Source organism: Manacus candei, unplaced genomic scaffold (genome assembly GCF_025592945.1).
Source record: "Manacus candei isolate 608988 ecotype Guabito, Panama unplaced genomic scaffold, ASM2559294v1 h1tg000043l, whole genome shotgun sequence".
NCBI lineage: Eukaryota > Metazoa > Chordata > Aves > Passeriformes > Pipridae > Manacus > Manacus candei.
The window spans coordinates 6,256,273-6,284,182 of NW_026138091.1; the positions used below are offsets into that span (position 1 = coordinate 6,256,273).

At 38.5% G+C, this 27,910-nt stretch overlaps 2 protein-coding genes across 12 annotated transcripts in view; one reads left to right on the plus strand and one right to left on the minus strand.

Moving 5' to 3' along the window:
- The window catches only part of GRIP1 (glutamate receptor interacting protein 1), a 322,632-nt gene extending 296,706 nt beyond the window's left edge, over nucleotides 1-25,926 (plus strand). For 6 of the 10 annotated variants that reach the window (XM_051795747.1, XM_051795752.1, XM_051795743.1 and 3 more), the window contains 10 exons: nucleotides 4,075-4,219; nucleotides 5,271-5,410; nucleotides 5,583-5,771; nucleotides 8,378-8,531; nucleotides 10,606-10,806; nucleotides 13,125-13,236; nucleotides 13,381-13,425; nucleotides 15,866-16,099; nucleotides 22,900-23,046; nucleotides 24,145-25,926. In XM_051795747.1, coding sequence (XP_051651707.1) covers nucleotides 4,075-4,219; nucleotides 5,271-5,410; nucleotides 5,583-5,771; nucleotides 8,378-8,531; nucleotides 10,606-10,806; nucleotides 13,125-13,236; nucleotides 13,381-13,425; nucleotides 15,866-16,099; nucleotides 22,900-23,046; nucleotides 24,145-24,378 — 1,601 coding nt within the window. In that variant the 3' untranslated portion in view covers nucleotides 24,379-25,926. The other 4 variants (XM_051795745.1, XM_051795753.1, XM_051795751.1 and 1 more) reach the window with 3 other exon arrangements.
- Nucleotides 6,326-27,910, minus strand: part of HELB (DNA helicase B) — a 34,891-nt gene continuing 13,306 nt past the window's right edge. The window contains exons 12-14 of one of the 2 annotated variants that reach the window (XM_051795760.1): nucleotides 27,406-27,846; nucleotides 25,946-26,916; nucleotides 6,326-6,336 (exon numbers count right to left, since the gene is read on the minus strand). In XM_051795760.1, coding sequence (XP_051651720.1) covers nucleotides 26,827-26,916; nucleotides 27,406-27,846 — 531 coding nt within the window. In that variant the 3' untranslated portion in view covers nucleotides 6,326-6,336; nucleotides 25,946-26,826. Of the gene's footprint in view, nucleotides 6,337-25,945; nucleotides 26,917-27,405; nucleotides 27,847-27,910 lie in introns of those variants that run through there. The other variant, XM_051795761.1, reaches the window with a different exon arrangement.

A 27,910-nucleotide genomic window follows, 5' to 3' on the forward strand; every position in this document is an offset into this window, starting at 1 on the left:
TAGCAAAATGTTTTTTCTAAATATGTTTGGTTTATGCTAATAATAATCAGAAAATGTCACCTAAAAAGAATTTTAGTGGTTTATAAAGTTTTGAATTTTCTCACTGGCTATACTGCATGCAGGAACTGCACTGCAGAATGGGGTCTTCAGTTCTCTGGAAAGGGAGTTTCCCCACATGTGCAGCCATATAAAGTTGATCTGTTTCTTATCAGAGTATTGAGATTTTCTCTGCTTTTAACGTTGGAATCATGGTTATCAAAGCATGCTTTGTCCATAAACTTACAAATTTGTTTTCAGTATGACTGTTCACATGCTTAAAGGTAAGTAGTACTTTACACGCTGTGCTGAATAGCTGATGGAGGAGCCATGTCTGATTAGCCCAGTGGAAGTAAAGGACCTGCCATAATTTTGCACACCTGGAGATAATAAAGTGAGTTCTGTTATGCATTATAGTGGCAAAGGAAGTAAGACAGTTATAAATACTATTACTGCTGGTAATTTGTATTACAGTGTTACACAAAAGCATGAACTGTGGATTCACTTCTCTTTAGCTCTATACAATTTACAGCAAAAAGGCAATTTTTTATTGTAAGACAGTTTACAACCTACTACACTTTATTGTTTGAAATCAAGTGCAACTGTTGAACCAGTGTTTAGAATTGCATTATAACTCTTTTTTTTCCTTTAATTGCTTTTGAAAGCAAACTAAGTATTTTCTCTGTATGATCAGTATAAAGCAAAGGCAGATGCATTTGGTACCTTGTGCAAATTGGCTTTCAGAAGTAAATTTTGATCAAGGAAAGTGAACTGCCTATTGTGGTTAGCTCCCTGCAGATGATGAGGTGGGATTGGCTACACATAGTTGGTCCATCTTGGACAGAGGTTTTTCAAACTGACCATGGGCTATACATCCCAAGGGATACCTCACTGACAGTTTCTTTGCAAAACTGAACCAGTTATTTTATGATAAGCAAACTGCAACTACATTTGCCAGAAGATTGACGGGAAGGAAGTTTTGCTTTTTCTCCTGCACAAGAGGATTTTTTCAACTGTTCCTGGTACATAGGATCCCTCCTTCAAATTCTTCCCCTCAATTGGGAGACTCTCATTATCAGCCTGCAGAGAAATTACCAAAGACCATAAGAGAGGAGCATGAGTTAGAGCCATGTAGAAGAAATAGTAACTTCTCCCACACTTCTGTTTTTCCTTTCTCTGCTATCTCTCCAACTCCTCCCCTCCTCCCTTCTCCAGACAGTTGTATGTGTCTCAGAGCTGTGTTCCTCAGAGCCACTGTGCAGGTGAGGCCAGCAGCAGGGTAGTACATGTCATGTGCTCCCCAGACTGTGCTGCTCTTTGCCCTTTTCACTGTACAGGTCCGATGTTAACTCTGAAGAGCACGAGACTAGTGAACAGAGCAGAGGCATTGTATCACAGGAAAGGAAAGGTGGAAAATCTCAAAACCATGAGACCCACAACCATGGTCGTTTGATTATATTTCCTCTGCAGATGGAGATATGTTTTCAGCAGTTTTTTTCTTCTCTATTTTCATTGCCAGCTTCCCAAACAGGACAATTTTATCTCCTGATTAACCTAATGGCTACCACCCTTTCTTGAATATCAGCGTTCTTTGCTTTCATGGCAAAACTGGCCTTTCTGGTGGATTCAGGCCACATTGGATAGCTCACATTGCTGCTGCCTGGAGAGCACTGAAAGAACACCGTAGCATTCTGCCATTAATTTTCTGACCTACAGCTAACCAGAAAACAGACATAATGGCTATTACCTTTTCAATTATCGTGGAGGGTTACTTTTCATCCTTCAGTTGAAGTCTTGTACCATGTCAGTGCCACACCTGCGTAAACAATACCAACATTAGATCCCAGGGGATTTGTGGTTGTTCCATAAATGCTTTTAGCAGCAAGGATGAGCTGCCATTCTTCTGCTGTACAGTGGCAGCATGCATGCTAGCCCACTATATGCCAGCCAGAGGCTTCCAGTGCCATCTTGGGAGTTGGGTGCTTCTGGAAAGAGCATGTCGGATAAAGTGCTGTTGGTGTAAACTGTGCCAAAACACTAATGACAATGCCTCAAGTAGGCATGAAAATCCCAGTATTTTTTGCTGAATAAACACCACTAGTTCTCCTCTCCTTTGATTCTCTATGTGAATAGCAAGGAAGAAATAGATCAGAGTTGGGGTGGGGGGAAGTTAAAGAACTAAATGTTCTGAAAATTGCGAAGAAACAAAGTGGCTCCAAAGATATTAGTCTTCGTCCATCTCTGCTTAAGTACTGTGTTCAGTATTAGAAGAAAGAAACTTTGAACCTTTGCTAGTGATGTAGGTATCTTTCTTCCTTTTAAAGCTTTTCTATCTACAGGAACAGAAATGGGAACATATGAATTTTCTAACTTGTCTCAGTTAGTTTTAGTAACATTTACAGAATGTGCATCCTAGACATTTTCTGCATTCACTGAACTGCTCAAAATGTCATTACCCACAGATCTAGGAAAATTTGCCCACCAGACCAGTCATCCTGGCTGAATACCAATATCATAACATGAGCAAGAAAGCATTTGTTATTTTGATCTGAGAATATGGCATTTTAAATTTTAAAACATTACTTCAAAACTCAAAGATGCTGCAGTTGATTACTCTCCTGCTGTGATTTTTATTAATAATATGTAAAGAGCATGCGCTATATAAATACAGGCACCTTTCTTGATGATGCAACACCTATTGAGTATGGTTTAAGGAAATACATTATATTTAAGCTTACCCAGTGACGTATTCTTTCCAGTTCTTATGATTGTTTGGTGAAACTAAAATTTCAAAAGAATTCAAATAACTTCATGCAATATAATGAAGTAATATCTAATGGAGTTATTATTCAACTTAGTTGATAATTCAGTATTCAGAAGCTATTTTTGATTCTGTTTCAAAAGCTTAAAACATGTCCATCAAAACTATGAATTCTTTTACTAACACAGCTGCCCATCTTATAATGACTTTTGACTTGCCAGAATTCTTTTAAGGAAGTTTGGGTTTAAAACTTTTGAATTACCTTTAATTCTAAATACTTCCTATTCAGTTCAAGAAACAGGTGAGTATCAGTATTTATACAATAGTAGTAACTTGCCTTTTCCCAAATAATGTGACCTTGCAGCAAAGAAGGCCAACAGCCTCCTGGTCTGCGATAGGCAGATCCCGGCCAGGAGGTCAAGGGAGGTGATCTTTCCCTTCTACTCAGCATCAGTGAGAGATTTCAGGAGTGCTAGGGCTAGTCCCTGGGCTCCCCAGTATAAGAGAGACATGGACGTATAGTGGATGAGGTGCAGCAAAGAGTCACAACGATGATAAAAGGGCTAGACCACCTCTCCTCTGAAAAAAGACTGGGGGAGATGAGACCACTCAGCCTGGAGAAGAGAAAGCTGAGGGGGATCTTACCAGCATGTATGAATGTCTGAAGGGAAGATGTAAAGCAGACAGAGCCAGGCTCTCCTCAGTGGTGCCCAATGACAGGACTAGGGGCAATGAACACAAACTGAAACACATGAGGTTCTGTTTGAACATCAGGAAACACTTTTTACTTCGAGAGAAACTAAACATTGGCACGGGTTGTCTAGAGAGGTTGTGGAGTCTCTACCCTTGGAGCCATCCAGAGCCGTCTGGACACAATCCTGGGCAACTAGCTGTAGTTGGCCCTGCTAGTGCAGGGAGTTGGCCAAGATGGCATCCAGAGGTCCCTTTTAACTTCAGCCATTCTGTGATTTTCTAACAAAATAGCCTGAAGCTATATTTTAATAGGAAAGAAGATCTAAAGATTTTAAACAGAGTAAAATTTAGTCTTAATAGAATGAGGCAAGTTTTTCTGGTGGCTTGTGTTCAGGTTTTGGCAATAAAGAAGAAATTGACAATAGATAATTTTTTTCAAAATAATAGAATATGGTTGTGAAATGTATCTGAAATGTAATCCTTTGAAAATGTTGTTTGATTACCAGTCACTAGACTGAATGTGCTATTTTTTTCATTCCCTCTTTCATAAGAAACCAATTGCATCCCCTTGGCATTTATTACAGATGAACAGGAGAGCTCTGGAGCAATTATTTATACTGTTGAGCTCAAACGCTATGGTGGGCCTCTTGGAATTACAATCTCTGGTACTGAAGAGCCCTTTGACCCTATAATCATTTCCAGCCTTACAAAAGGAGGATTAGCTGAAAGGTAAATTGGAAAGCAAATTATTTTTAAATGTTTCAAGATAAAGATTTGTTTTGTTTACCTGAAGATGCTAATTTTTATAGCTTAGAAATTTGTTTTTTTAATAATTATCCAAATCTGATTTTTTAATCTTTTTGCTGTTGTTTTTTGATCATTGCCAAGCTCAGGAGCATGAGCGATATCTTAACAGGATGTACGTGTATATACTGTACAAGGCAGAGCAGAGAATTGCGGTTCTTATTATAAATCGCCAAGGAAATACTAATCAATCAAACTGCTCAGTCACAGGAACATTTTAGCAGCCTTTTAAAACCAATAGCCTTGTACAGTATAATAACTGAGGAAAGCACTTCATGTGTCTAAGTTTATCTGAACTTCTCATATACTTATCTGCCACTGCAATCTGTATGTGTGCTTTCATACACCATAGCAAGCATTATCAGAGGAGCAAAAGTGCTCCTTGTGGTAAGTGATAGAGAATAATGAAAATGGTAAGGTTTTCTATCACCTGTTATTTCTAAGATTGGTTGAGTCATTCAAACTGGCACCTTTGGTGGTGGTTTCCCAGAGAACTTACAGCACACATGATACTATGCACAGCCAGAACCCAATGTGTTTACACAAAAATAATTTGTTTTCTTTTCTTGATTGACCCATCCTGAAAGCCACGTTGTTGAAATAACTGGTTACTTGCTCACAACACTTTTGTTATGTTGTGAGACTTTCAGAAACTTGACTCATTTCAGAGCCTAGTGAGCTGTCTGAGGTTGCTCCTAAACAAGTGGGCTGCAATGAATATCATCTACAGGTGATTAACTCAACTGTCTCAGTAACAGAAATCAATATCTTCATGCCTCAGCTCTGCTATTGTCACCACAACAAAGGTGACTTGCCTCAAGCATTTCTAACAAAAGAATTATTCTCTAACACAGCTATAAAAGCAAAAAGAAAGAAAGGAAGGGAGATAGAGCTTTCATGCTCCAAATATGCAAAGAAATTGCCTTTGTTGCTTTTTATGCTCTCGTCTCAGTGTTTTACTTCTCTCTTATTTTAGGACTGGGGCAATTCACATAGGAGACAGAATCCTTGCCATAAATAGTAGCAGTCTGAAAGGAAAACCTTTGAGTGAAGCCATTCATTTATTACAGATGGCAGGAGAAACTGTCACCTTGAAAATCAAGAAGCAAACAGATGGTGAGTGTGGCCAGGGGTACCATCAGTGGTCCTTAATGCGTGTGTTATTACAGATTAACAAGCATTTAAGCCATCTATGGAAAAGTATTGTGTCAGTAATAAAAAGCAGATTCTTGGAACTGCAGTAAAGCAATGACCACCACCAGCCCTTTTTTTTTTTAATCCTATTCAGCTACCAGTCCCAAGAAATTTTCTGTCCCCGTGGGTCACATGAGTGAACTGAGCGATGCTGAAGATGAAAGCTCTGCTGCACAGAAATCTGGCATGCTCTCGGACGTCTATTCCACTACAGTCCCAAGTGTTGACAGCGCAGTAGAGTCGTGGGATGGCTCTGGTATTGATACCAGCTTTGGAAATCAAGGTACTATAAGGAATGCAGTTGACATTTAAAGTAGGAATTATTGCCTTCATGGTTGACCTTCCTTTGCCCTAAAGAGAACTTTCTATCTGTACTAACTTTAAACTCTGTACTTTATAATGTGCTGCTGTCTCATTATGACCATACACCGCACCAGGCAGCATGATTTCTTGCACTTGGCTGGCCTCAGATTTACTCTTTCATGAGGATGTGATGTGTTACAAAGCATTTATCAATACATTAACAGGCTTTTGTTAGCTTTACTGACATCTGAATAGCCTGGTCCATAGCTCATCCACAACTAAATGAGCTTATCCTTCAAAGACAGATCAATGCAAGGCACAGAACACTCTGGTGATGTTCATGAATTTGATGCCCATATGCAGTTAATTTTTAAGTGCCAACAGATTTATTATAAACTGATGAAGGGGAACATGAGTCATTGCTTATGATTTGTAAATCTTTTGCTTCTTCCTCATTCCTGCAGTATTGACATCTAACTTTCAGGTGTTGAAAACAATCATTCTATTTAAAAACATGATTTTCCATAATGATATTTTTTCTACTTCTGTTTGACTATGGTTTTAGATAAATTTTTCAAATAATCTCAGTTTGTAACACATGTTTATTTAGGCAGTGAGGGATACAGACATCTTGTAATATTCTTGATAACAAGAAAAATAACTTACACGCAGCTTCAGTGTTTTATTTGACTCTTTTAAAAATTTTTACTTCCCTAGTAAAGCATGTATTCCCACCACCTGGCAGGTATTTGAACAGGTAGATCCTTACCTCAAATAAGTTTTTCACTGAAGTTAGAGTTTGGATGAATTTTCCCCCTTTTCTGTTTTTAGCTCTGTTGGTCAATTTATCAAAATAAGTCATGTTAGATTTTCTTCTGATATTTTTAAATTCTAAGGAGAAATATTGCTGAAAATGTGCCAGAACAGTAATTCTCATTTCCTGGGTGAATTGATGATACTTGGAGCAAATTGTTCAACTGTGGAAAGGATTGAGGCCCAGAATGCTTTCCAGAGTCCTGATGATTCAGGTGCCATGCCAAAACTAAACCAGTATCTCAAAGCAGATTTTTTTTTTAACTCCCTTGAAAAAATCAACCCAGACTTGGCTGGATACATGGTACTTCTGCTAAACAGCCTGAGAGTAAACAGATTTGTGCCTTTATCCCTTGCTGTGGTGGTGGCTCACATTTCTATTAAAGTTCATTCTGTCTTGACCTGTTAAACTGAGTTTGGCTTTTCTCCAAACTTTTCTTGGCAATAAGCACAGGATGAGAAAATTGAGGAGTTTGGGGGATGTTTCTGGAGCACCAGATAATGCTTTATCCTGTTAGTTACCAATTTAATGCTGGTGAGCTATCTTTTCTCTTCTTGAATTAATACCCCATTTTGTACCTTTGTCTTATGTGTCTGCATTACTAATCTGGAGGCTACCCCTCACAGCAGTCACATCTTTGCAACCAAAACCCTTCCTAGAATCTGGGAGTTTGTTAATGTCTGCCAATTAGCTGGAAAATGCACACAACTGTGTAGTTACATGGGATTTGAGGGAGACAGGTCTAGACTGATTTATGGAAGCAAATTACCCTCTTTAGAGGAGTGGCAGCAGTGATAGTTGTTAGTCATCAACAAAATAGAACTTTCTAATCCAATATGCATATCAAAAAATAGCAACTATAGAGCTCAAAAAGGAATACCTCAATATGAAGGATATTATATATGTGTAATATTCAGCTCTACCATAATGGATTTTACGTACCAGATCAGGATCAGCTTGTGACCAGTTATCTGTCTGTTCTTGATAACATCAGTGGGAAGCTGGTTCCTACTTGGAATTCAAAGTGTACCTAGTTCCGTTAAAGAAACACTATTGAAGTAATACCTGCTTTGCATATATGATAAAAGCACCCAGAAATAAACTCCTCAGGTATAAAGGCCATCTAATGCCACTTACACAGCCTTGAGATATTTGGAAATGGGTGATAGAGAAATGGCTTTCTGAAAGGTGAGCTTTCCAGGGCCATATATTGGTCCTGGAAATGTGTACCCAGGACCATTGTGAGACAGGCCTTTTCTGAACTCTCAGAGCCCTAGTAAAAAGGGTATGTAAAAAGTCAAGTTCGTTGTATTTTTTAATGCGTCTTTGAAAACTCTTTTTTTTTTCAGTAAATCTAAAGCACATTTTTTGTAATAACTTAAATTTTGGGCATGTTGCGTATGACCATGTTAACACGTTTTAGCACATCCATAACATGGGATATATTCACTAATATTCAATCTAGGATGTCAAATGGAAATTGATAAATTGTGGCAATGTCTAGAACTAAACATAGAAGCAGCTGAGACATAAACAGTAGAACAATGTTAGATATATTTAAGGTTCTGCTTTCAGTGGACTTTCACAGGAGAAGCTCTAGAGCACACCTAATTCCAGACATAATTCAGATCATAAATAATCTGACTACAACTGCAAGAACAAAAAAGGTAACAATGATGAATCCGCAAGTTCTAGAGAACCCTGTTTCAGAGATGTGCTTGTCTGTCATTACAACGTATGCAGTGCTGTAAATATAGAATTCATCTTTTTAGGACACACCTATCAGGCTTCAGGATACAACTTCAATGCCTATGAATGGAGGAGTCCTAAACAGACTAGTTTGTCCCCTCCAAGCAAACCACGAAACCACCCATTTCATGATACAGGACTGGGTGATGAGGAATGGGATCGACCTACAGTAAGCAGGTAAGTTCCCATATGAGTTTCTGTTTTCTGATTTGCATCAACCCTGAGATTAGCTGAGCTGGTTAGAGCATGGTGCTAATAATGCCAAGGTTGTGGGTTCAATCCCTGTATGGGCTATTCACTGAAGAGTTGGACTTTGGAGATCCTAGTGGGTCCCTTCCAACTGAGAATGCTCTGTGATGTTATGCTGTAGTGTCTGGAGGTTGTGGTATATGGTAAAATTTGCTGGACAGCCTTGTCCAATTCCCCTTGATACATTGTTCACCAGTACTGCCTTTATCACCTTCGGGAAATGAATGGACACGTACCGGAGCTGTCAATTTGAATCAGAGATGTAAATAGACATGTTTTAAGTGCATGTCTGCATCAGTGCCCCAAATTAACACTTAACTGCTGGAATGAAATTATGTTTTTCTAATGAAGCTATAAGAGCTCTTCCTTTAAATATGAGATACAGTATACTTCATGAAACTTATTAGGGTAGATTAGTGATCTTTATGGAGGATTATGATGCCAAAACCAAGGCATATATTTATTTTGAGTTACTTCAACCTAAAAAAACACTGTATTTATCTCTTAAAAATAAGCAAACAAAAAAATTAGGGCATTTCCCTGGGCAAGCTTCAGAAAAAATCTGATCTGTTTTCCACTCCACAGAAATAAGGCTACAAATAATGTGGTTAAAGACAACTGGCATGTTAATCTTATGTCTTCCATAAAAATTCATTTTGGTTTGGGCAAAGAAGCAAGAATTCTTCTTCCATAAATGTTTGAGACATCCACAGTGATTCAGTAGGAGAAAAAAGTGATCCAGGTAGAAATGTCTTGTCCAAAGCTATGGTAGTTTGCCATGCATTTATTCCTCCTCTTCTGAGAAGTAAATCTTTTCAGTTAATTTCTCTGCGGACAAGAGAACTTCCTGAGGGAAGAATTCTTACTTGACAATTCTTGGAGATAGTGAAAGACCCAAATGTCTCTTATTTTCCTATTCTAAGGTTGATCATTAGTGGAACCGCTGCAGAGGCTTGGGTAATTCCAGCTAAAAAACAGTTCTTCCTCAGATGTGGGAAGACATGCATCACAGTTAGAGAGATTTCTGTACTTTTTGTACCCATCCTCAGGACCTGCAGGCTTGCATGTCCTTCATGAGAAATAACACTTTCTTGGTGTACCAGCACTATGAGCCTGAAATCCCAGTCTGCGAAAATTCAAGCTGAGTACTAAAGAAAACCTTTCTGATGCCTATAGAAACAGACTGGAGAAGTAAATCCATAAGGTCCAGTCTGTAACCTTTGAAATACAAATCAAGGCAAAGTTTAGATGCTGCTTTCAGAATCTGAATGACAAATCTTCTGATACAGCTGATTGCTCAGTGGCATTTTCTCTGGAGACAAGCTTGGCAAGAATGATTGCTAAGATCTGGACAAGCGTGAACTGTTAGTCCATATCCAGCTCCTTTGGTTCCTTCTGGCCAGAACCACACTAGAAGTTTTCATAGGCTAGTAGTGGACAGTGTTTACTAAAGGAAATTAAGATAGCTTTCTTCATACTGCCCATTCTTGGTAACCTAATGTCTTTAATATCAGCATCTTTATCTGCAGTTAAAGTCCATATTTTGTTTCGCAAATGAGATGCAGCCAAAGATTCCAGAACACCTACTGTTTTGCAGCTATGTAAGTAATGGGCTGAAAAAGCTGATGAGCAGTGAATCAGGAAGCTGGATTGTAAAATACAGAATTTGGAAATCAAAAGCATGTATTCTATTACCATTTTAAGGCACTGTTCAGCAGAAAGTATGCACGTTAAAGAGTCTTGTTCTGCTTGTCAGTTTGACTTACTCTTGAGAGTAAATTACAAATTAAAATAATGGTTATTTTAACCCTGTATCTAAAATGGATTGTGCCACATCTGATGATGTTCCTATACCAAGTGCTGGACTGTTTGAGAAGAGCACATCTATTCTTCCAGCCTGTTACAAGGATCCCCAGAAAAGCACCTCTTCTAGTTCTAGCTAGGCAAGTTATTCTCTTCTCTAACACTAGAAAGTAATTTTTCTTACCTTTATTTTGTGTAGCACAGCATCCAAGAATATATGGCAACCGAAGGAGACTGAGACATCAGGAGAGAATCAAGAAAACCATTTAAAGCAAACTTCTGTAGAAAGATCAGGTGGAGAGAGCACCAGGAGCACGAAGAAAGAGGGCAAGATGTGGAAAGGTGCCTCTGGAGGGCAAAGGAAAGGTGGGGGACAGCTGGAAGAGTGGAATACATCCAGGTAGGAAAACAAAAAGTGCACAAAAGCGAGATCCAGCTGGGCTGAGGCAGAGATGGGTGGTGGGGGGCCTGAGAGAGAAAGAAAGGAAGAACAGTTGAAATGAGAAAAACAGGGTAAAAGCAGAAAACACCACATTAACATACCGTTGAGGGACAATGAAATTTCAGTGGGCAAGCGAATGAAACCAGAGAGCTTAAACTGCTCTGTAGCCTGGTGTCTACCTATCACTGCCAGGTAGGACAAGTCTGTTACAGTTCCTGCTCCAGAGATAATGTTTTACACATTAAAACAATACTTACAGGAATGAGTCTGCCATATCCTAAGACATCCTATCGCCTTCTGATTTAAAAAAAAAAAATTGTCTCTCATATGGCAATAAGAACCAAATCATAGACATCCAGGTCTTTATTATCTGTCCTACTACATTTCCTTCAGCATCTTTAGGCATCCGAACTTTAAGTCATATATCATATGACTTAAAATCAATCTCTCATGTTTCAGGTAAAAAAGCAGTTTTGATGAGAAATTATTTTGGTACCTCTTTTGGCTTTTTGTGCAGTAGCTCAGCTACAAATTACTCGTGTGGCTGTAATGAAGATGCAAAAATTGAGATTTCATACACCAGGTGACAAACCTCAGAAAAAGGGCAAAAGAGGAGATGAGAGCAGAAGAAGAAATTGCTTCAGCTGAGAGGTCCAGATGTATAGGCATCATGATTTCATGTTTCACAGAAGTCAGAGAAGAAGTGGACCTCCAGTTCTAGGAAATCCAGACTTACTGTCCCAGACAATTGCCTCAAATTGTGTTATTCATTAGCTCAAGTTCCATTTGATAGTGTGCAGTGTAACAAGAGATATTGTAATGGATAAATTAGTCTACATTCAACATTCACTATTGAATGAAATACTTAGATTTATTGAAAGAACACATTTCAGAAGTCGAGGATCGTTCTAAAATCATGTTTTAAATACTTTCTTATCTTGCCTGGGAGAGGAATTGCATCTGTGATCTGAGTAGGTATTCTCACCATTACTGTATCTATTGCAATATCTTAGAAGAGACACTGATGCTAGGTGGAGAATCATTGCAACAAGAGATTGAAATGGCTGACCATTGTCTGCTTGACTGACTGCAGCTGTAAGAAAGCATCTCTGAGGCAGAGTATCTGTGTGAAGCATTCAAGCTGTCGTCCCTTGTGCTGGGCAATTGTTCTATTTAAAAGCTATTCTGTAAACAGTTACATTCATGCTGTTCTCGGTAACACACTGTTTGTCAAGCAAGGCCTCAGATGCTTCCATAATAGTGTTTGCTCTGTTTATGTGCTGTTTAGCACCACTAGCTGCAATCCATGGGCAGCTGCTCCAAAGTAACAGCTTGCTGCCACCAAAAGGGCGAATTGTCATTCCTTCCTTCCTCATCCTTCTTCCCCTGTGCCTTTCACATAATCAGCCCTCTCCCATGCAGCAGCTCTGATGTTTGTGTGAACCTTTATTGAGCTGCTTCCCCTTGCCAAAAAAACCTCCTGCTTCTTCCCCTGTATGCACACATACACTGTAGTAGTTTTGCTTTGGGCTGTGTTGCTGCAGCCCAGAGTTGGCATTTTTTATCAGACCTCACTTGCTGAGCAACTTCCCTAACATCACTGTCACCAACATCTGCTCAAGAGTGCTTGTAATAAGGCTTTGGTGCATTTATGAAACACCAGAGACCTAAGTTTCCATGCAAGACAGTTGCATCCCTGAAAGTTTCTCTGTGTTTATGTATGAAATTATTGGAGCAATTTATATTATGGTAGTCAGATGGCTTAAACTCATAATGATAAATGCAGCTTAGGCTGAAGGAATCAGGTAAAAAGCACCGCCGTCCCTCTTTGGCAAAACACTGTTTAAAAAAAATGAGGAGTCTTTCCATATTGCCTGGGAGAAGTCTGTGAAGTTGAAAGGTTTTATTGCAAATATTTGTTGCACGGAGCAGCTCTGCACACAGCTACTGGTTGATTCATTAATTTTCATAGGGAGGTCTCAGTTTCAATCCAGTAAAAATGTGTATTGAATTGTTCTTGGAATCCATTTATCTCCTTACTGAACAACTCGCTGCTCAGATCCTGCCAGCTGCTAGTGACTGCCAGGTTATGAGAAGGCTTGTCTGTCATGTGCTCTGCATGTCCATCCGGCCTCTCCTGATCAGCGACTCTTCCCCACTCTCCTGCATAACGTTCTGTCATTCAAGTTGCAATCTGTGGCAAGGCACGTGTATAATATATATTTTTAGAGGGAAAAAAAAGTCCACATTTTTTTAACTTCTCATTGTAAATCTAGCTTCACAGGTACCCATGATAACACCGAGGCTGACCAGGAGGAAAATTTCTGGTCTCAGGCTCTGGAGGATTTAGAGACCTGTGGCCAGTCAGGAATTCTGAGGGAACTAGAGGTAGAAAAATCTTAACCTTTCTTTCCAATTATAGAGAAATATAATGGTTTTGGTTTGGTTGACATTCATTTTATTTTCTCCTTTTTTCTTTTAAGTTGCACTAATCACACCAATTCATTTAAAAGCTTTAACCCGTCTCCACAGGACAAGGCTGACAGGCGTCTGTGTTTGAGAAACATGACTCTCGTGGTACCTACCCTTTACCTTTATATTTTTGCTTGTGCAGCTGCCTCCCCTGCCCCTAACCAGAGCTGTTTTCTTTTGTACAATGCAACCAAAATTCTATAAACATGTTCACCCCAGTGCTTTTGACTTGCAGCTTCTGCTGTGCATAATCATCGATGCTGTCTGCAGAGGCAGCAAATGGCACAGACATTCTTAAGTGAGCATAACCTTCCTGCAGCTATGCATTCCGTTTTCTGACAGACGCTTCATGCAGCTTTTCTTAGCATGTTGTAGGTTGTCTTTTAAATTGAAACTTAATTTGATTAAGATGAACATAAAAGAAAATCAGCTTTTCAAAATGTTTACCTATAATCTTACCACTCTGAAAAAAAGAGAAGCTGCCAAATGTGAGAAATGTTCATTATACAGTGATTTCTTCACTATGTAACAAATTTTTACATTTCATTTTGAAGTTGATTGCAAATCTAACCATGCTTTATGTTAGATAGTGATGGAGGCAGAGGAGGAAGGAAACAGAGTAACTTTGAGTCTTTATTTTTATAATTATCTTTTCTCTAAGTTGTCTAATCAGAACAATTGAGATTATACTGCCACTTAGAGCTATGGAATAAAAGGTCCTAAAATATTTTCTTTTATGTTCTTTTAAATTCCCGGAGCTGCAAAACTGGCAGAATCTCATTTTCATTTTTATGTTACATAAAGTCCTTTAGCAGCCAGGAGGAATGTGAAAGGCATAACTGCGTGAAAGTTTTTCAGTTCAGATTAATTTACTTCTTCAGATTTACGGCTTTTGTATTGCATGTATAGGTAGCAAAATGTGATTCTCATTTATTTGTTATTGCAAACCAGAGAAATGTAGGAGAAAATGTTATACTGGTTTAATTACATAGTTAGATATGGTTTAATACTGCAGGCTTCTCTTGCAGTTTTCAGTACTCAGAACATAATAAAAGGATATGGAAATAGATAATTCCAAAAGGGAAGTATGTCATTCATGCTGACCAGAATTCAGTTACTTCAACACGTTGAATTTTCCTCAGCCTTTCACAAAAGTGAAATTCAGAACTGTAGATGTTGTACCATTTACAGCATCACCTCAGTGCACAACTCCCAGCTCTGAAAAGAAAGCCAGACCCATTCAATATGACAGGATGCTGAGAATGGCAATTCCTCTTTTTTATGGAGTGCCATTGCGTAGTCAAGGACTCCTTATCATTTTTCATTTCAAGGTCTTCAGCCAAAGAGCAAAGAAGACTGTTGTTTGCCAAGTCCTCTAGATGCTTTTGCTCCATCAGGCAGTAATATCAGTCATTACTGAGGACAAGAGAGATTGTTGTGGCTACAGTCTATTATCTCATACTGAAAGTAGTGCTGGAGCTGGGAGAAAGAAGGGTGACGGACATGCTCACCAGAGTCATAAGCAAACATTTACTTCCTTGTTTTGCCCTTATTTTTTACTTCTCATTTTCAAGCAGGCTGCCTGCATCCAGTCCCAGTCAGAGTTCAGATTATCGTCTTTAAATTTCCCTTTTCATTTGTCTGTTGGAAGAGATAATAAATAGGAAATTCCGCATATCCTAACCCTACAGTGGCACCTCTGCACAGTGTCTGTGCTGGAGTGCATTTGCCTCCCATTCCCAGGAGCAGAAAATCTTTTACAAGGGAGGAGGCCCCTTGTTGTGCATGGGTGCTTTTCATGTCAGTCCCTTCCACCCAGTGGATGAGGTGATTCCCATCATTGTGTTTCAAGACTTCATCCTCCATATATTCTTGCATCTAAAACAAAAGGCTAGCTTTTACTGAGATTAAAACCAGCACTGAGACAGGGGCCAGTATTAGCACTAAGCTAAGGCAGTCACTCTTGCAATATGCATGTCATGCAGAGTTTCTTTTCAGGCAGTGAGCTTACCTGCACTCAGTTTTCCCCAGCTTGGGGTGGTATCTGGGCATGCTCTCTGCCCATGATGACTCTAGAGCTGCCTGCATATTCTGCTGACTCACATTTTTTTACCTTGCACACACAGTCTGAATTGTAAATGCCTTCCTATAACTCCAGTTCCAACAAATGCAATTATGCCACAACTTAAATGTGATTTTATTTATGTGTAAAATATTTTTAAAATAAGCAATTACACTACACACTCTTCAGTCTGCCAGGGGACTAGCTTACAAGCATAGTTGTTCTAGTGCTCAGTATTTTAGTTTGAAATGCCATCTGAAAACATTTGCCCATAGGGTTCATATATTGTTGCTGTGTTTTGTTGTGGTCCTCTATTTTATAGTGACTTGCAAGCAGATTAAACATCTATCCTCTTGCCTTTTGCTGTGCCCTGAGTGTTTGTGTTCTAACAAAGAATAGAGACATTTTTCCTACTGCTATGAATTAACCACTTACTTAACCCACATTCTTTGTTACAAATTAACCTGTTCATTAATGCTCTAGGCCACAATTATGTCAGGAAGTACAATGAGTTTGAATCATGAAAACCCACAACCTCGTAACCAGCTGGGAAGACAAGCCAGCTTCCAGGAAAGAAGTTCTGTAAGGCCACATTACAGTCAAGCTACTCGTAGCAACACATTGCCATCAGATGTGGGGAGAAAGTCCATGGTTCTGAGAAAATTTAAGCAAGAAATGAAAGAAATCATGTCACCAACTCCTGTGGAGTTACACAAGGTCTGTAATTTTTCTTCTGACAACTTTGAAATAATATATTCAATACAGGGAATCTAATTATATGGCAACACAGTAAGCACTTTTTATAATGACTCCACAGATATAATTTGGGGGCCATGCATATTAGTTCTTACAAACACATTAATGATAGACCCTTGTGGGGGGAAACAAACAAATAAGATGCATCCTTGTCTACTATTTCATTTTACAATAAATCCTCAAAAGGCACTGCTCTTTTGAAAGGAACATCCAGTGGTAATTTGAATTGACAAGACCAATAACTCTTCTCTGCAAAATGTGTTCATTAAGAAAGCAAAGTTTAATTTTTAGAAAATACATTTCTTTGGAAATTACTCATGAGGGTTTGGGGCTCCCATTGGTCTTTTTTCAAATTAACACTCATTTTGAATCAAATACATGAGACTTGATGTACATAATATAGAATGTTATTTCAAATTAGATATTGCTTCTTTTCTCTTTATAATTCCTTTGCTCTAAAAAGGATAAATAATCTTCAGTCTATGCAGCATTTCACTGCTCAAGTCTGTTGGAATCACCTGGTGATATGGAAGTGGCTCTGTACCCCAAGGAAGCACTGGATAAAGTATCTTTAGATGTGCACAGCAAATACCCTGCAAGTTTAAGTCTCAAGTCCAGAGAGGCCATAACAGAACCAATTTCCAAAACCTTGAGGGACATTATAATGCTGTTCTCCTTGATGGGAATGAGCATCTCATTTCCTGCACTCATCTTCCCATTAAAAGTCCGAGATCTTTCCAGGAGGCAGAAGCATGGAGAAATTTCATTAAGACATCACATGTGGCCATTCTCAAGAGATTTGGTTTGGTTTCTAGTCGCTGCAGATTTGACTGAGTTGTGTTTGTAGTTCATTCAATTTAGTTCAGTAAGGTAAGGACTCACTGAGTAGGGGCTAAATGAATGTTTGTAGAAGGTAGTAGAGAATTGATCTCATATATGGTAAATGAATTCATCGTCCATGTAAAGAACCAATAGGATGTGTTTAATGGTTTAAGCTATTCATATTTCCAGCTTGATGTGAAGTGATTAATGGAGTTAGTTACTGTGCTCAGTTTTCCTGAGTGGTGAATAAATGTGAGATATAAAACAAAAGTACGCCAGTAGCCATTTCATAGTGTGTTCACATTCAGCAAAGGCACAGTTTTCTCCTATGGATTATAAACCCAGCCTTTCAGGATAAAATAAATCCTTTTCTGGAAAGGAGTCATCAGATTTCTGTTAATGAGTCAGTGGTATTCTGTGATAGTAGCTAGCTCTTAAGAGTCCTGAGCAGTACAAAATACCCTATCCTTGAGCTTTCTGTGGTTTCACTTGAAGCCACTATTTTTAAGATTGCTTTGACCTTCCATTTTAGTAATTCCCAGTTTTCATTCAGACAATATACCCACTTCTGTCTGCTGAAGTCATGTCAAGTTTGCTTTTACTGTCTGTTTTGTCACCCAGGAAGAAGTAATTTCTTTTCCAAAAATCTAAAAGTTGAACTGCTAACAAGGATTTTCCAAATCCTTACAGTCATTCAAGAAAAATAGAAACTAGTGACTCAATCTTATGGTCTGATTCCCCAAAGTAGGCTTGTTACCCCTATGATCACACATGCAGGTTAACTCAGCTAGCATGACTGCTTTTGTATTCATGCCCATCTTAGCAAGTTCTTACTTGTTAGTTTTCTTACTGGTTCTTGTGTAGCAGTGAGCCTGTTACTTTCTCTCTCCTTCATTTTTGTATTAGACCTGTAGACCTCTAGGTTAATAACTGTACAGTTGCTACTTCTCATGGACAGCTTGTCCAATGATAGTTTTCAAAAAGAGCTGCAATGCCACAGGAATGACTTCAATCAGGGAAATGCTTTGATTGAAGTATTTTTTATGTATCGTCTTGCTGGCAAATGTGCTTTGCCCTCTGCAGGCAAATGTCTTAATTAGCTGGGCCACTGACAAAAATAGGAAGTTTTGGGAAACTCTAATGGGTATAAACAGTTCTGAAATACCAGCTAAGACATAGCTTGCCTAAGACTTACCTTGGCAAGCTTTTCAGTCATGTACTTGACTACGTGCTGCTGAGCTTTCCCAGTTTCTTGGGCAGGTACCTTTGTTCTCTCTCGGTGCAATGATTCTGCATCCCTATTGAGTCAGGGCCTGTGTGCCCCATAGATCAGAGTTCAGTGTGCAGCAAGTTAACCTGAGTTCTTCACTTGCTCTTTCTTAGTTCACTGCATTGCCTTCACCAGTTGTGCATTGGAACTGTCTTTGTCCTGAGGAAGCTAGGATTGAGATAAGTGTGGTACAAATCTCTTCAAACATTTGTGCTAGATGGTTTAATAAGTAATAAGTAGCATGTAATTTAGTTGGATAGTGTATTGCCATATCAGTACCCAAATTTAATGAGTGCATTTAATTGATTTTATCTACTTAGGTAATAATATAGATTAATATTTTTCTAAAAATCATAGCAGACCATTTTTTAAGTTTCATAGAGCACACATTCCTCTGAGAACAAAAATATGCACTAGGATCAGATAATTTTTCAATATTATTATTACAAGTAGTCATTAACCTAAAATTACAGGGAGTTAAAATATCTCAATAGCTGATCTGTGCAAGATGTATGAATTTAAATTAAGCATTTTCCCATAGATTTGAGAGGGAGAAGAGGTACAAACACAGACTCAAAATGTGTAAGCTTCTGTTTTAAATTTGTAACTATTTAATTGCTTATGAAACATGAATTAAATTTCCATTTCAGCTTTCTTTTTCCCTTAGGTTCCTGATGTAAATTTAAAAGTCTAACAGATCATCCAAATGGAGATTTTGCTATTGAGATCAAACCTTCCAAAGAGTTATGATCAGCAGTACAGATAAACTAGCATGATTTAGGTGTTGCATGCAGCCATATTCCCTTCAGACAGGGCCGCTGCAAGTGAAGATGAGAAACCTGTGTGGTAGGGCTTTGCCCATACCCATTATTAAATAAAAATTGAGTACTTCAATAGATAGCAGAGCTGAGATTTCCTTTGAAGAATATATGCTACCCTAAAAAGAAGTAGCCCCAAAAAGATAACCAGTAATCCAAAAGAAAGTTCTCTGCAGATGACTTCCATCTAAAAAATGTGACAGCTGTCAAACATGCAACAAAGTTAAATTCCTACCTCATCTCTTAAGTGAATAAAGATCAGTTTCTTTAAGCTTGTATTAAATATACCAAAGTCAAGAGAAGATATCCATAAGGAAAACAGTTTTTAAAAATTTAGGATCTGTAAATCTGAAGAACCACAAAAATGAGAAAGTATTTTGAAATATAAAAGATGTGATTGTGGGGCAGTAATTCCCTTCCAGAGTGCTCAGTCCCTATAAATCAGGAAAGTCCAACCTGAACAAGTGGAGGGCAATAAAAGACATTGGATGATCATTCTCAAGTTCTGTGCCCTTCCTTGTCCCCTGCCTCCCCCCCTCCATTGCAGTAACTTCCCACTTTAATGCCTCTTATAATTTTAAATGCTACATTTTTTGTCTCACAAGGTGGACATGAACTAGCATGTCCATTATTATAGACAAGACACAAGTTAAGGTGAGCTGATGTTGAATAGCTCTTCCTAATAGATCTCTAGAGCTCAATTTATGTGTGTTTTGTTTGCTAATAGATCGCTCGCTAAAAACCAGGAAAAAAAGCAACACTGTCATAGAACATATGAACATATGAATGAAACTGCCATTTGTGGTGAATTGTTCTCCACTCCAGCTAGCCTTAAAAAGGTTTTGACTGGAATAGTGTCCAGTTTGGGGTCTGAAAATCAAAGAAAGATGTTGAGCATCTGAACAGAGTCCAGAGTAAAACAAGCCTTATTTCACATCACTGAAGAGAGAATAAAGCCTCAACAAGGGTGATTTAGTTTAGACCCAAGGAAAACATCTGAAGCAGTGAAAGGGATTACTTTAATAGACTGTGGAGTCTCCATCATTAGAGATTTTAAAAAGCAGGGCAGATAAATCTCTCTCGGAAATGGCTTAGGTGCAGTTGATCCTGCCTTAGGACAAGAACACAGTCTAGATGACTTCAGAGAGTCCCCTGTCTCTTATGCTTTTGTAGTTCACCTGGGGCTGGATCCAGCTCCACTTGACTCTGGTGCCTGAAGAAAGGGGAAGGGGAAAAGAAAAGGAGTAAGTGAAATGGGGAAGTTTCTTCCCTTTTGAAAATTGTTTATCTGTGCTAGAACAGTACAGAACATTTTAAGTCTTCTGCTCTTAAACACTGTCTTCCATTTCCTCATGTACTTTTCAAGGCTTCCTTAAGAAGCCGTTAACTTGAAACACTCCTATCCTTTGTGATGGTGAGGAAAAAAACTTTGTTTGAAGAGAATTTGGGTCTTGGTCCAGTGCTAATTATTTTTAATTTCTGCCAGGCAGTGCACACAAATCTGTCAGTAAAATATATCTCCCTCTTTTATCTTTTTTTTTCAATCTCGCAGAATGGTGGCCTTACAGTACTTTGGTAGCAGCTTCAAATATACTTCACATCAAAGCCATGTTAGATGTGCTCTGATATCACGATAGATGTGCTCTGTTCATAACAAATCATTAGAATTTCTCCAGAGTCCTGCTGCTGTAGTAGCTGTTGATACAAATTAAAATCATTCTATGGTAAATTATTTTGAATTTGCAGATACGTTTTTCAGTAGCTGAAATGCCCATTGACTCCTAAAATTCACACTGAGGTGGAGGATGTATGACAGGTTCAGCAAGAAGTTACTTTGGGGGAAGACTGCGGACAAGAAGGCAAAGACCTTAAACACTGCAGCCCCTAGGAAGTTTAGAATGACAGTTCATATCCAAAAAAGTCAGTGGCAGGAAGAAAGCCTTTGGCTTAGTTAAGGGCACTTTATGTGTGGCTTTCTGCTTTGCAGTGCTGTCCAAAGGGAGAAAAGCAAGGATAGAGGATGAGCTGATGTAAAGTAAGGGATGAATACAAGGTATGTTTGTGTTCACCACGGCACAAGATATGGATACAATGCAACCCAGCAATGCACCATCCATGTCTACAGAGAAAACAGTGCTAATGCTGCAACAACTGCCCTTGTATCTAACTTTTCTCAATTTGTGCCCTGGACAGCTACCAAACTTACTAATGAGTGTGATTTCACTATAGTTAAGACACTGTTTATATACCCTAAAGCCAAGTAAAGTCAAGAAAACAGCAGACAACAGGAAAAAACCCAACCCCCTTTAGTCCTGTTTGGAGACAGCCTGGTCTGTTGTTGCTTACCTTTTCACAGTGGCAGTTAAGGCAGGAGCTCAGCAGCGTTCTTAAGGTAGCACCAACCAGCACTGTGCTCCTGTACTGCTGTGCCTTGGCATCCTTCTATGAAATACTGACCTCAGCAGCCTGATCTGAATTTGGTCTCAGCCTGCCTTGAGCAGGAGATTGGACTAGAGACTTCCGAAGTGATTCCGCAATTCAGAAACATCAGGAAGCAATTTGGTGGCTGTCACACACAAAGATGCAGCACATGGAGCATTACTAGTACCAAACCATTATAAAATTATGGAACACTTAATGTTGTCGGTTTTATCAGTCAAGGTATGGTAAAACCAGTATTTTGAATCCAAGGTGACATAAGCTATAGCAGTAAAAGCACGAGTTTGACTGTGCAACTCTATCTGTGCACACACCATCAGTGTCAGTCAGATGGTACACCACTGACTCACACAATTTACTTGCATAGGTTGGCACTCCTGATGTGAGGGAGAACCAAGAAAAAATTAAAACCTAGGCATGCCACTTACCTACAAAGAAATCTCTATCTTTTTCTGTCAAATAGACAAATTCACAGAACTACCTGTGAGGACTTGTCTTCTGAACACTTGAAAAACCTCCTCCTAACAGTTTCATTAACTTCTGTTTCCTGCTTTTGAATGGCTATATGTAAGAACACTGCCTGCAAGCTCTTTCAGAAGGAGCCTTATTTGTACTTATTTGTAAAAGATTGCATTATAACTCTTATACTGAGCGCTTTTGAGATTAGGCTTTACAGGGTGGACCACTGCCTGGCCAAAACCAGGCTGTCTAGGGCTTACAGTGCCAATGGTCTTAACTCCCTCTGGAAGTTTTGGAAGACACAAAACCACTTGTTTGATTGAGGCCAGGTCTTCATACCTGAAACAAAACTCAGATCCTGGCAGCTAGAGAACGGTGAAACAAAAAACTAAGACTCAAAAAAATTACACCAGAGAAAGGTGGGTTAAATACCACAGATTTCCCACTGACAAGCAGAAGTGAAAAGGGCTGTTTATTCCTGAAGAGTAAGGTGGCTTCTGAGAATCACAGAATTACAGATTCTGCCAAGTTGGGAGGGACCCACAAGGATAATGGAGTCCAACTCTTAGCCCTGTGCAGGAGGACCATCCCCAAGAGTCACACCATGTGCCTGAGAGTATTGTACAAATGCTTCTTGAACTCTGTCAGGCTTGGTGCTGTGACCACTTCCCTGGGAAGCCTGTTCCAGTGCTCAACCACCCTCTGGGTGAAGAAGCTGTTTCTAATATCCAACGTAAACCTCCCAACACAACTTCAGAATATTAACATAATGTCTGAATGGGGACAATTTGAATACTGTAAGTACCAAATAGTAGGTAAGTGATCTCTCTAATGTGGAAAAAAAACCCACAATAAAACATCAAAACCATCCTAGGAAGAAAGCCTGCCTAATGCTTGTAGAACTGGGGACAGACTTTTTTTTTCTTTCTCATCATGTCACGTCCCCTCCACAGGTAACTTTGTACAAGGACTCTGATGGAGAAGACTTTGGGTTCAGTGTCTCAGATGGTTTACTGGAAAAAGGAGTATATGTTAAAAACATTCGACCAGCTGGCCCTGGCGATCTGGGAGGTTTAAAACCATATGATAGACTTTTACAGGTAATGTTTCTGGCACCACACAGGTTTAGCACGAAGGGACATGACATACAGATTACTTTGTAAAAAGATTTGTAACCATACTGAAGGGTGTTTTCTTTGCAGATGTGATTGTAGAAAACTGCACAAAGTGTTTTCATCACTTATCTGGAACAGCCCTGTGATCTGTATTGCTTATTGTAATTTAAATAATGAGCACTACTGTTTGTATTTCTACAGGGAAAAGATGTGTATGGGGGGCAGGAAGAAGGGCAAATGATGATAATTGCTCTGCTACAGGCTGTGCTGTGTAGATTTCTTAGAGCCTTGGTAAGAAAAGACAGCACTCACAGAGGCTTGGGCTTTTATGCAGTGGCACTAACACTGGATTTTCCTGTGTAGTAGTCATATTTAGTGTAAGTCATATGTAGTCATATTTATATAAACAAATTCTTTCAGAACACTAGGTATTTCAGAACTCCAAAGGAGACATACAGATGCTTACTGGAATTTCTCAAAGCATTTCCATACAGATTTGTCTTTTTTGGTGTTCCTGCTACAGACCTGAGAACTATTTCTGTGTTAATCCAAGTGACATAGTTGGAGTAATGTAATACTCAGCACCAGTCTTATCACAGTGCCAAGTTGGACTGTGATGAAAAAACTAAATTATTTCTCAACTAGCCCAATAAAATATTTTATATAAATTATATATAAAATAATTTATATAAATTTATATATATTAAGTAAAAAGTAAAACCAGAGAAGACCTGAACTGAATTGACATTTTAGACATGCTCTGTTGCATTTAAATTGATGAACACCATGAAGGACAGAAAACTATAGGCTGTTAAATGTCATTTATGGAGTGGGCATTGTGACAGCTGCCAACAGCTAGCACCAGTGTAAATATCCCTACTTCAGCTACGTTCTGTTTAAAGAGTGAGTAGAAAACTTAACTGATGTCTTCAGACGAGACATCACGGCAAACAGCCTTGTACTGGGCGATTCTCTACCTGGAGTAATTAAATCAGTCTCCATAGTCTCAAGGATAAATCTGTTTCTCTTGTAATCTCTTTCTTTTTCCTAGAATGGTAACAAATCAATCTTCTCATCATTCAGGTAAACCATGTTCGCACCAGAGACTTTGACTGCTGTCTAGTTGTGCCCCTCATCGCAGAATCTGGCAACAAGCTGGAACTGGTTATTAGCAGAAACCCACTGGCATCTCAGAAAGGAAGCTCAGAACATCCTTCAGCGAGTGGGGAATGGAGTGACCCAAATAACGCCTTCCTTCAGCAGAGTGGACACACTCATGTTAATACAGAGACACGGGATCCTACAAATACATTATAGCAGAAAACCATTTCAGTGGGACATTCGGTAACAAAAGACAATTATGGTGCTAAATCCATTTAAGATTTCTCTCAGATTGAGGCTTAGATGCTGTATAGCACTGAAAAGCACAGGAGGTCAGTCTGTCTGTCTCAAAGCTTCTATTAATCCATGGTTACTTTTGAAATAGTTTAATTCTTCATTAAGTCAAGTCATTCCATTCTAAACAATCTAGCATTAGTAACAGTAAGAAAAATCATAAGGGCCTTTTTTTCCCCCCCAATAAGAAACTGGGGAGATGTTTTAAACATGATCTAAACGTACCTCTTCCTTCAGCAGCAGCAGCTGTTTGAGGGAAGAGCATGGAGTTAACCTCTGCTAACAAACAGTGGTGTCCAGGTTACATTGTTTTTAAAAAACATTTTATCAGAAAGGTGCTGCTGTATGATGGGCAAGACAGAGTGGTTTACTGCACTGGGTTTTCTTGTGAAATGGCAAGAAGGGTGCACTTATCAGACAAAGCAAGGCTTAGATGTTTTAACTAAATGCTTGCAGGAAGCTGCAGTTTGCAGTGAACGTTACTGCCCCATTTCAGTAAACTTTGTTAGAACCATGTTATTCCCTATGCAATGAAGTATTTAATGGTATGTCTTGCAACCCGTGGGGATTTTTAAGCAGAGACTTTTTTAGTCGGATAAAACCTCTGAATGAGGATTACTGAAAAGAGTAAAACTGAAATGAGTTCAGACAAATTAGAAAGGTTTTTAAAAGAAAATGGTGTTTTTTTAAACAGTGTCCGTGGAGATTGATATGAAAGCTCTTTAATGATCCATAAACCTGTAAACTTGTACTGTCACACGTAAGCTTTTTAAGTCAAACAATTTCTTGAAGGGACAAAGGTCCTATTTAATATGCTTTGTTTTCAGCCTTCTTTATGATAAACATTACCCTCTGCGACGCATTTTTAGAATTTAAAATTGTAAATATATTTTACAAACACATCACACAAATTCTCTCCTCTCCCCTCTCCCCCCAAGCAATAAGATACTGCCAGTTGCTCTATATTCTCACCAGCAGCTGCTTTGGTTTATTCTGGTATTCAAGTTGTTATTAGTAATTATTGTTATTGGTGAATATAAAGATACTGGATTTGTACATTTGTAGAGTCTCCATATCTAAGCAATCACCTTACAGAGTTGTTTCTGGTCAATTTAAACTGTTTAACTGTATCCCTGTTACTATTTCCAATACATGAACAAGCTCACCTGCCCTGCACACACAAGTATCTCCAATTTCTATTTCAGCACTGCCAGAAAAGGTCAGAATGACATTTAAGGCTGAATCATGTAAAAAAACCACAAACAAAACAAAGTTCATGAGTCACTTAAATATGTATTTTTATCTGTAACAAATAAGTATTAAACTGTAAAGTATTTTTGTACAAATTTAATACTTTAATAGCATGATATTTATCGTCTATGTTATGTTTTTTGAAATTCAAACTGTTGCAAATATTTGTATGGAAAAACTGTAAAAATTGAAATAAACAGTGATTTAAAGACATTAAAATGAGGTATTATTTTTCTACTTTTTTTTTCACATAGAGTAGGGAAAAGTATACTACATGGTATAAGTATAAACATGGTATTTTTTGCTAAAACTGTGGAAAAAAATAATGTGGAAAAAATATAAAGTTAAAGGTAAGACACATTTTAGTGTCTGATGTTTTGGTTTAACATTCAACTTACTAATCTCAAAATTACAATGCAGCAGGTCACACAGTACACAAGAAAAAGTTGAAAGCGAAAAGTTATTTGGACTCTGACTTGGAATTTTTCTTCTCTTACAGATCATCATCAGCATATAACTATTAGCTAAAGCAGCAATAGCAAGTTCTACATCTCTTTCAAGTACAAAGTGGGGAAAATTTTCTGGCACTGATTGCAACTTTCTCGTTCTATTTATAACAAGATTAAAAGCCATAATTCATCAAAGCTTCGTGCCCATAAATCTACCACATTAGAAAAACCTAAAGTCCCCTTTGTAAACTGTTTTTTTTACTCAAGAGCAAACTACAAGTTTTGGCACATGAATAAGAGCGTCTTATCAATGCTGTAGCATTAGGAGATGGATAAATCTTAGTATGGAAAGCTTGGGGTCTTTAAATCAAAATACATCCTCATGTATTTTTCACGGAAACATCTGAATCCTGTAAGACCTGTAAGTTCATTCTTCACCAAAACAGAAGAATTATGTGATTTTTTTGATGACCAGTACACCAATGAATATACTAAAAATGGACCACTGAAACTGTAAAAGGCGCAGTGTAAAACGAGCTGTTCTTCACAGAATGTGCAAAAACAGGAAACCCTTTGAAAAGTAGCAGCATATTCAGCTTCTCAGTTCCAAACATCTTGAACAGAACATGTTCAATAAAGATTCATAATGAGGACAGTTAATAATTGTTTGTTAGCTTTTGAAAAGCTTCCTAGGAGCTGGTTGTCCCAAAGTTAGATTCCTAAGTCTAGAAGATCCAAGTGGGGATTCTGCTACTGTTGTCTGTCAGAACAAAACAAAAGTGTTATCCAAGTTTGAACCAGACCTAAAATATATTAGCATCTGCAAAAAAAGCTCTATAACAGAGCTCAGAAATTAGATGTAATGAAAAAAAGCATCTGTTAAGTAGGTTTGGTTGTATAAAAATCAACTTCAATGATTATATTTTATATATATCTTTCACAGTAGGTCACGTAACTACTGACATCTGTGCACAAAGAATAAGCTAATATAGACTAAGCTGGCCAATGGATCACTCAAGTGAGTAAAAAGATGTATAAATTTACTACTACTGACATTGTAACTTATTTTTCCATGTTAGTCATATTACTCTGGGAAGAGATATGCCAAATTTGATTGCTTCACCAATTACTGATCATCTTGAAAATTATTAAATAAATAAGGGTAAAACAATCATACCAGTACCAGGTGACTTGTAGTGGTAAGAGTGCAAAAGTTTGTTCTAAACTTCCTCAGTAAGGAGATACTTACAGGGGGTATTTTTGTAGCATCTTCAGCTGCAAGAGTTTGGTGTCTTTTATAAGGACTTTGCTGCAAACTGCCTGTCTGCTCTTTATTGAGAACTGATGACCATTCCTGATTCATGAGGTCACTCTGAGGTTCAGGTGGGTCAGGAGCACCTTGAGTTGCAGAAACAGAGCAAGTCTCGAGCTCCTGATGTTGCCGGCACTTCATGAGGGGAGAGGACATTTGTTTGGGACAGCTGCTTGTTTCTGAAATTGCCTCTCTCAAAAATCTCTGTAAGCGAGTTTTTCTGGGCACGTTCTTGTTAGTGACTGCTCTCCGGAGGTGCAGTTCTTCAGCCACAACATAGACACGGCAGCGTCCCCTGGTCACGGCAGTGTACACGTGCTGCCAGTGCTGACGGCCAGGATTGCCAACCACGTACACAACAGTTTTTTCCTCGGAACCCTGAAACAGGTTTAAGAATGCCATTTCAAAGCAAGATCTCCGTTAAATAGTTTTTAAAAAAAGA